Source organism: Pollicipes pollicipes, unplaced genomic scaffold (assembly GCF_011947565.3).
Source record: "Pollicipes pollicipes isolate AB1234 unplaced genomic scaffold, Ppol_2.1 Scaffold_6598;HRSCAF=7821_pilon_pilon_pilon, whole genome shotgun sequence".
Lineage (NCBI taxonomy): Eukaryota > Metazoa > Arthropoda > Thecostraca > Pollicipedomorpha > Pollicipedidae > Pollicipes > Pollicipes pollicipes.
Window position 1 is genome coordinate 258834 of NW_023596906.1, and position 9034 is coordinate 267867.

The window sequence follows — 9034 nt, forward strand, 5'->3', positions numbered from 1 at the left end:
ATCACTAGCAATTGCCATGTGAGCTAAATCTGAGCTGAAACAGTCCGAGACGACAAAATGACTGGATCTTCTCGTCACGCTCAGTGAGCCTTTAAAAACTGAACGGAACTGACAAATACCTCCGTAACGAATAGGATAAAACGGGACCGGTGGGACGGATCATTGATCTTCTTTATCACGCTGTGAGGAATTGTAATGACTCGTGAAGGAATCGATAAAGGACGATGATGGGCTATCTCACTTACGAAGAAAATCTCATGAATACACTCACATTTGCATGCAAATACGCGCGATGTACAACACGTCATTATACGGCGTGCCCCGCCATGGGTTCTGTGTGTTGGCCGAAGGATCGGAAAAAAGGCTGAGCGTTTTGACAAAAATAGCGTGAGCGAACCTCAACACAACTACCTTCTCCTACGATCACCAACCACGGCTGGTTCCATTGTTTGGTCATCATCACCGGCGATCTTGGACATTGGTCGCTCACGCGCCCTCTCTGCCGGCAGTCGAGGCAGCATGGCGGGTCTGCTCAGCTCACCGCCCGCGCCACCCTCCAACGCCTCAGTGAATGCGTCAGCCGCCAAGGCCGCCTACTTGCTGGCCGTGCACGAGGTTTCGCACGGCTACGCCGTCGCCTACGTCTGCATCGTGCTGGTCTGCTACACGATCGGCATGTCGGTGCTGCTTACGCGGCACTTTCGCTGGGCGGGCCAGCAGCCGCGGCTGGCCGTGCTCTACCACGCCATCGTCAGCAGGACGGCCTCAATCCGCCAGCGACGCGGCGACCAACTGGCGCACACAGCGCCCCAGGTGGTTGTCCACGAACCTCAAGTGTCGTCGGAGCCGCCGAGAGGCGCTAGTGTGGCTGCGCAGCTGATCGCGCTGGCGCCCGTGCCGCCGCCGTCGCCGTTGGCCGAGCCAAGGAGGACCGCTGCCGTCCCGACCTTTCAGGAGACGGACTTCTGAGCTGGGCGAGGCGCCGGACCAGTCAGTTATGTAGAGGTCACGGGCACGCACCCACGGCCGACAGGCCCAGCACCGAGCCGACGTCGGGGTGCTTGCAGCAGTGAATCGACCAGCCGGGTCTTCTACGGTCCTGGCAGGTCGGCTGGTGAACGCCGCCGGAGAGTGCGGTAAAGACGTGAGTGGAGTTTTCATCGACGACTCAGATGAGTCGTAAACAATCATTTGAGCGTCTGGGTATTCCCGACAACCTCCAGCCAAGCTGGAGGCGTCGTATGGTTTATTTGTGGTGCTGCAGAAGCGTTTTTGTCGTGTATCGCAGCATTATTTGAGCTGGACCGCGGCTCCAGGGACGCTTGTCTGACGGGAGTGCTACGTCCCGTGCCCACTGTTGGCTGTGACGCGCCGTTCTGATTTGGTGCGAAAGGAGCCCGACATTTTTAATCGTGTCGCGTGATTTGATCAGCATTCTTGTGACTCACGAAGGTCGACGACCTGATGTGTCCAAACTGGCGTCCAACTGTTTAGGTCTTACTGGTACGCTTTGTTTGGATTCAAAGGAGGCACGGTGGAAGATGGCTATCCGGTGAAGGAATGCACATCAATCCGCCATGGGGCCTTCGAATGCAAACAGGCTCTGTGTTGAATGAACAGGCTCTGTGTTGAATGAACAGTCTATTATGAGCTGGGTATGATTGCTGATGCTACATTTTCCACAAACATAAAAACAGCGGGTCAAGACTGCATTACAGTTTGGTATTTGTTTGAAACTTCCTACGTTAACGAATCAGACCATTTCTTTAACGGCGGATACGGGTTGCGTAGCGCGCTGTTTTCCTGTCTCAAGTGCTTGGTTTTCTCACACCCGTCAGTTTTTAATTGCTGTGTAGTATTGGGAAGCATGCGTACCAATGACAAGTGACCACTGTCGCACATGTGCTGGAGTTTGCGTATTACATGAAAGGGAAATGTTGTGCTCTCCCATGCGGCCACGATGTGAACAGTGCATGTTGTACCAATTTATATGTGTACGCATTTTGTCGAAAACGATCGTTGTCACGCCGGGACTTGTTTGGCCGGGACTTGTCACGCCGGGACTTGTTTGGCCGGGACTTGTCACGCCGGGACTTGTTTGGCCGGGACTTGTCACGCCGGGACTTGTCGAAGTCGCCGTCTTCTGCCGGCCAGTGGCCTGTTGGTGGAGCTTTGACATGCATCTTAGATCAACTACATCTACTCTTGTGAAGCGAGAATCGGCATCAGGAACTGGCTGCTGTTCCGTGCGGCGTGCTATTTTGCAGTTAAAGAACAGTCTGGTCCGTTTAACTGTTCAGAACAGAACAGCCACAGAACTGTCGTATTGCCTAGTAGTCGAGAAATCTAAATACATACAGTCAGGTGTCCGATTATCAGTGCATATTCTGCAACAGAGTCGAGGGCTTAACACTCAGCCTACTTCTTAACGTGTCATTTTTGCAAACGGAGAATGTACAGCAACAGCATCAAAGTCTAACAGAGCTGAATCCTTGAGGTATATCATGACGCTTTGTATGCGCGGCGCAGCTTGGAATGAGTGACACATATGAGCTGGCATTTGGGTAGTGCATGGGTTTGCATCCGTATGAGCAACACACACGGGCTTGGAATGAGTCATGCGCAGATCATGCTTACTGCGACAACGGAACGCACCACCTGCGCGCAGCGGCTCCAGGTCATCAACTTATTGTGGTCTTACAGTTGGCTCGAAAAGGCTGTGTGCGCGTCAGGACACTTCCTTCTCGGTGTCATACATTACCGGTATGCGCCCATCTCGGGTCACTGCATAATATCAACGAATTTAAATGTGGCTCATTGGGCTACGCATATATATATATATATATATATATATATATATATATATATATATATATATATAACCCACACGTCCGAAAACTGCTCCCAGGACTTTTGAAAACCTCCGGAAAGTGTATCAGCGCTAGCCGAACCGGTGTTACATTTTGGGAGGACGATTGCAAAATAAGCTAATATGTGCCAAATTACCGGGTGGAAAATAGCTGTAGGCGACAGGTCACACAATGAAGGTCACCGGGAGCGGGATCGCTATCGCTAAAAGTCGTATCGCAAAAGGTCACAGGTGAAAAAGCTCGCATGCGAAGGGTCGAAAACGAACGACTGTATGAGATAAAAATCATCGGGAGAAAAAGAGTCAGAGGTAAATGTGGTCATTTTTTAGTAAAAATTCGTATTACAGCGTACGAAAATCGTTAAAGTTGGAGAGGTCAGAAGAAGCATAGCCAGTCGTAATACCTTTATCACGTGCAGTCTGTGTTACTTGCAAGCTTTTGCTGTTACATTTTCGCGCACGCATTTTCAACATACGATGTTTACTCCTTCAGTTGATTACCAGTGGGTTCTTAACCCGCTTTATCTTGATTCCGTGCGATCTCTTGTCAGAAATCTTTTCCATACGATCTTTTAACCGCTTATATCACTGAACGAGCGAGTCTCACGGCCCTCTGCTATCCGGGGAAACAAACGTTCTAGACGCAGGCTGAGAGCGCCATCGGCTAGATCGCGTGAAGCTGCATCATATAGCATCAGCTAGCATCAGCAGATATGACATCAGCTGGCATCAGCAGATATGGGACCGGGTAGCATCAGCAGATATGGCATCAACAAGCATCAACAGATATAGCATCAGCTAGCGTCAGCAGATATGGCATCAGCTAGCATCAGCAGATATGGCATTAACTAGCGTCAACAGACATGGCATCAGCTGGCATCAGCAGATAGGACATCAGCTAGCGTCAACAGATATTGCATCAGCTATCGCCAGCAGATATAGCATCAGCTAGCAACAGCAGATATGGCATCAACAAGTATCAGCAGATATGATATCAGTCAGCATCAGCAAACATGGCATCAGCTAGCGTCAGCGGATATGGCATCAGCTAGCATCAGCAGATATGACATCAGCTAGTATCAGCAGATATGACATAAGCTAGCATCAGCAGATATGGCATCAGCTAACATAAGCAGACATGACATTCATGGGCAGGACCAAGGCTCGTGTTAAAGTTTGTGTGGTGAGATCCTTGTAATATCAACAAAACGAACATTATACCAGTGCTGAAATAGGCATATCGTGTAGCTACTGTCGCCGTGAGTAACTCACCGGTGTTGGGACATTAGTGGGTGTGACCTGTCACGTGCCAGGTCGGGTTATTTGGGTCAAGTCCCGCCTCAATATGCCCCATCCCACCAAATCAAGAATGAAGAAAGCACAATGCTGAAACAAGTAACGCTGGACGAGGCTTGTCAAATATCGCGACTTTAAATGTAGGCTAATATTGCCTTAGACCTGTCACAGTAGGTGGTCTGTTCCTGCTATGTGCATAACAAGCTTCGCAACGTAACTCCAAAAAACAGCTTTTAAAAATGGGGCTAGGGCTAGGCCAGAATGGTAGTGCACCAAGCTTTCGTCGGCTGAGTCCAGGCTTGTTCAGGGTTAGAGGTAAGCAAGTTAGGGGTTAGTTGAAATGCAGCTTAAAATCAGTTGCATTTGCATATGTTTCCTTTACATCTGTGCCAGAGGATAAATTGCAATGATAACTGTTGGCGAAGAGATGCTAGATGCTGAGATCTCTGTTGGGGGCTCTCGATGGAATGGGCAACAGGCAGTTTTTGCATAATTTTACAAGTGGAAAAAGCATTGTAAGGGATGTCTTCAGTCTAGCAGTGTGCTTAAGCCTACTGCCAGACAAGACCACTACTTAGTAATGAACAAAAGCTATTTGTACGTAGTGGTCTGTACCTCCGGGCACAGGTTATGGTTATCAAATGGCTCATGGTTGTCAAATGTGGGTTATGGTTGTTGGATATCCTTGATGTGATGTCAATGTCACAAAGTGTGGTAGAAATCAGAGTTAAGCAGCCCATTTCAGCTCAGAAGTTTAATTTTTGAAAATTGAGCATCCGAAATAAGCCTTACCCGAAATGTACTTATTTAAACAAAAATGTGTACCGTTGAATCAAATAACTTAGTGGATTGCAAAGGCAAACCTGAAATAACTTCTGGGTTTAAAAGAAACTCAAGGAATTGCAAAGTAAGTCGAGATCCCAGAGCACCATTCAAACGCCAAAAAGCGCCACAAAATTCCATTCAAACGAAGTTGCAAGACGAAACCTTGAGCCCGGGGCATCCGAGATTAAGGACGCAGGGATCCGATCTGGAGATACTTTTCGAGGTCCTGGGTCTATGCCTGCGTACACAAGAAATGCCGTATACGCTGTTAACTGCGACACAAGGCAACGTCGAACTAATGACGATATGGTTATGTTGAATCACCTTCGATCCTCGTAATGCCGGGGTTTCTCCCGTCAAACGTTGGTAACTGACGGGGAGAGACATGTTTATAAACTTCTAAAACAATAGTTCATCAATCAACTGAATTCAAGGCAACGGTCACATTAGGCCATCTATTAATTTTGTACCAGTTTGTATGCAGCCCGCCAACAAATCATTTTTGTTGTTTCCAATGTTAGAGACTTAACGGCATGCCGTCACAATGTTGAGTTCAACCCCTAAATACGATCATTGTCGTTTGATCCAGGCCAACCATTTGTCTAGCACGCTGGATCTCAAGGTCAACCTGGTCCGTTTCTTTATGATGACTTATGACAAAACGTCATTCATAGATGAGGAGGCAACACTGCTTAGTCTAGACAAGAATGAACACGAACATGTGCCAGAAGGACGTACTTCATGCACATTCCGAAGTTAAAGTCAGGCTAGGACCATGATCTATGAGGACCATTCGGGGCACATATGTCACGCGCGGTCGGGAAGCAGGGTGCCAAAAGTAAGACATGAGTAAGTTGATGCCTGACGCAGCTAGAAAGCACAATGCCATAAACTAAAATCTAGTCAAACCAGGTCAGCCACTTATGCTAACATCATAAGTGCTGTGCTAACGCCGCTTGGAGATGAGGTGGTGAGAGGGCGACCACCCCAGTCTTCACCACCAGCGAATATGATATTCAGTCATGCTCCTGTCTGACATGGTCTGTAGCTAAAACAAAGCTGCAAGAGACAAGCTGGAGACAACCCAAAAGTATCAGTTACTCAAGAAGACAAGACAGGTCCGTTGGGTTCAACAGTGGGGACATGTCTAAAAGAATTACTTGATTACGGTCCTCCAAATAACACTTGGCGCACACATCGGTCTTTTGTGTTCCAATACCTCATTTTCATTCAAAAGAAATGTTGCGGTTTTCTATCATCACTTTCTAGGCGTGCCGTACCTAGTACACCATGTGACAACAAGCTGCCTGCCGTAAAGAATAGATATCGAAAGAATGATATCAAGCAAATCGGTGCTGACTGTGAAACCCGTTATTCAACTACTCATCTTTTGATTTTTATCAATATGCTTTCTGAAGAAAAGTGAATGCTTATATGATTCGTCGGTGTAATATTATAGTTGTCTGCCTCGTGTACCAGTTCAATTGCCATATCCTCGACCCCCATTTACCCAGGAAAAGCTATAAAATTTTGTCATGAAACTCGATGCTCCGGTGCATTCCTACGTGCCTTTTTATTCGGTGCCTTTTCAGACTCCTTTTTATTAATTTGCCCGTTCAGACAATGTTTAATCAATTTTCATGACATGGACAACTTTCATAAATTTGATTTTGTGGATGCCTTGAAAGCGCACATCCCAGTCATTCAGCACCGCTTATTTCACCCTAAATGCTCCCGTCTTGCTTCTGTGACATATTCATCGTGTTTTCACCGGTGAGTGATCGCCGATAGTTATGTTGACGGCTTTTCACGTTCTTCTTTTAAATCGGCTTTGGAGTGCATGATTGCTGTTTTGCCACGGTTTGTTTTCAGCTCCTACCTCACCCGCCAGAAGGCTTTCAATGCCGAGTTGTTTGGCAGGTATGCCATTTGAGCCTTGGGCACGTTCAGCGCTTTGCTAAAATTGTTTTCCTCCAAAGGGAGCTGTTTTACAACACAAGATTGAGGTAGCCTTCGTCATCAAGCAGAGTGTCATTAAATCGTCAAATACTGGATCCGTGCTCGTCATCATGTCATTCTACTTCAGCATGAACCAGAAAGTTACTGCACGAAACACCAGATTCACTATGTGAAGTGAATAAATTGTTGGGTCACATTGTTTCACCAATACGTATATAGTCTTTTATAGACTGTTGAAGTGGGATCATGCCTTGGCAAGTAAATTGTTTTAAGGATGGCTGTCCTTCTCTCCACATCTTTGCACGGCAAATTTCAGCGATGATGTCTTTCAATTTGCTGCTCGATCAGTACAAATATGTCTGTTATTAAGATTGTGTGTGCCAAGTGAGCCTAACTGGATGTTCAGATTTCCATAAACTATCATAATATAACTGAACTGCTCAGGAAGCAGTCTTCTTAATTGCTCAAGAATCTCATGTTTTTTTTGCGTTTTCTTTTTTGCTTTGAACGTTTGAAGCTGGTCCATATGAGGCGGTGCCATGTACCATCCAGCTGTCTTATTTGATTTCGACACAAACCCCAACATCGATAAGGCACCAACCATACTTTCCGGATAGCACGCCCTGACAACCTGGGACAACTATTGTCATTTCAGCTTGCACATTTGCGATCTGCGTCATCGATGTTATCTCCAAGCATATGCCATGGTTGGTATTGAACGAGCTCCTTTCAAGCCTTTTATGCTTTTTAGATCGACATCAAATCCATCAGCGGTCTTCCCTGTTTCATCAGCCCGATGCATTGCAGGTCACAATCGATAGCAATTCCATTGTAGGTGAAAAGTGTCCACTGTCTCTCGATTAACGGTGTTGGAACAAAGGTATAGAAGCCATAGCTCATAGCCCAAATGAAAGTACCTAACATCATCGAACCGGTCCTCCTTACTGCTATGATATTCAACAAAGCTAACGGGTTAAACAGGCTAAATACGTTCTACATCCATCTTTTCCACCATCATATTCCACGAATGTTTTAAGGTATCAAGGCAGCCCCCACCTGGGATCGAAGGTATCCTCTCAGTCACTGTGACCTGAAAGTCGTGATCGTGATCGTACGTGATCCGGGGAACCAGCACGTGGAGGAGTCTTCACATGATAACCCGTCATTTCAATGTGTTGGCACATCGACCCAGGCCGGTTCTTTGCTCCATGCGGGCATTGTTCAGAAACCGCACGTCATCTTCAATTATTGTACATCCACTGTGATTTTAGCCCCCATGGCTTTATGGGTGCCGAAATAAGTGTGCCACGGAACCGCCGCAAACCGTACTTTGTTTGTTCGCACTCTCTCAAACTTATCAAAAGATGATCTTTTCTTCATGACCTGCAGTGTACTGGCTGGAGAGATGTTTGAAACGATCGCAGTCTCGCTGACAGATAGCGAATCTGGGCGAAATCATCGATACACATGGGACCCTGCGGAGCATCACCATCCACAACTTAGCCGCGCCAACCGGGACTGTTGAGGCCAGGCTCATGGACCTCCGGATCTGCTGAGGCCAGGGCGCGCATGAACCTCCGGATCCGCCGAGGCCAGAGCGCTTACGGCCTCTCGCCACGCAGCGCTGCGTCAGACCGGGAGGGGTCGCGGCAGTATCGCGGGCAGAACAGAGCAGTTCGGCCCGCTATCCGCCGCGACACAGAGCAGCGCTCAGATCTGGATCCGACACAGAGCAGCGCTCAGATCCGGATCCGAGACCGAGCAGCAATCAAATCCGGATCCGAAACAGAGCAGCCCTCAAATCCGGACCCTATACAGAGCAGCGCTCAGATCCGGATCCGAGACAGAGCAGCGCTCAGATCCAGATCGGTTACAGAGTAGCGCTCAGATCCGGATCCGATACAGAACAACGCTCATATCCAGGTCTGACACAGCACATCGATCAGATCCGGGTCCGACACAGAGGTTGCTCAGATCCAGGTCCGAGACAGAGCAGCGCACTCCCACGCAGGCCGCCAAGCCCGTTTGACGTGGTCTGAGCTCGGCGACGGGCCGTAAGAAGGCGGCTGAAGAGACGCGGCCGCC

At 48.0% G+C, this 9034-nt stretch overlaps 1 protein-coding gene across 1 annotated transcript in view; it reads left to right on the plus strand.

Moving 5' to 3' along the window:
* Positions 1–2349, plus strand: part of LOC119107021 (uncharacterized) — a 36772-nt gene extending 34423 nt beyond the window's left edge. Inside the window, exon 2 of the mRNA XM_037230368.1 lies at positions 510–2349. Within this exon, the coding sequence (XP_037086263.1) occupies positions 520–969 (450 nt within the window). The 5' untranslated portion in view covers positions 510–519 and the 3' untranslated portion in view covers positions 970–2349. The remainder of the gene's footprint in view (positions 1–509) is intronic.
* The last annotated feature ends 6685 nt before the right edge of the window (positions 2350–9034 follow it).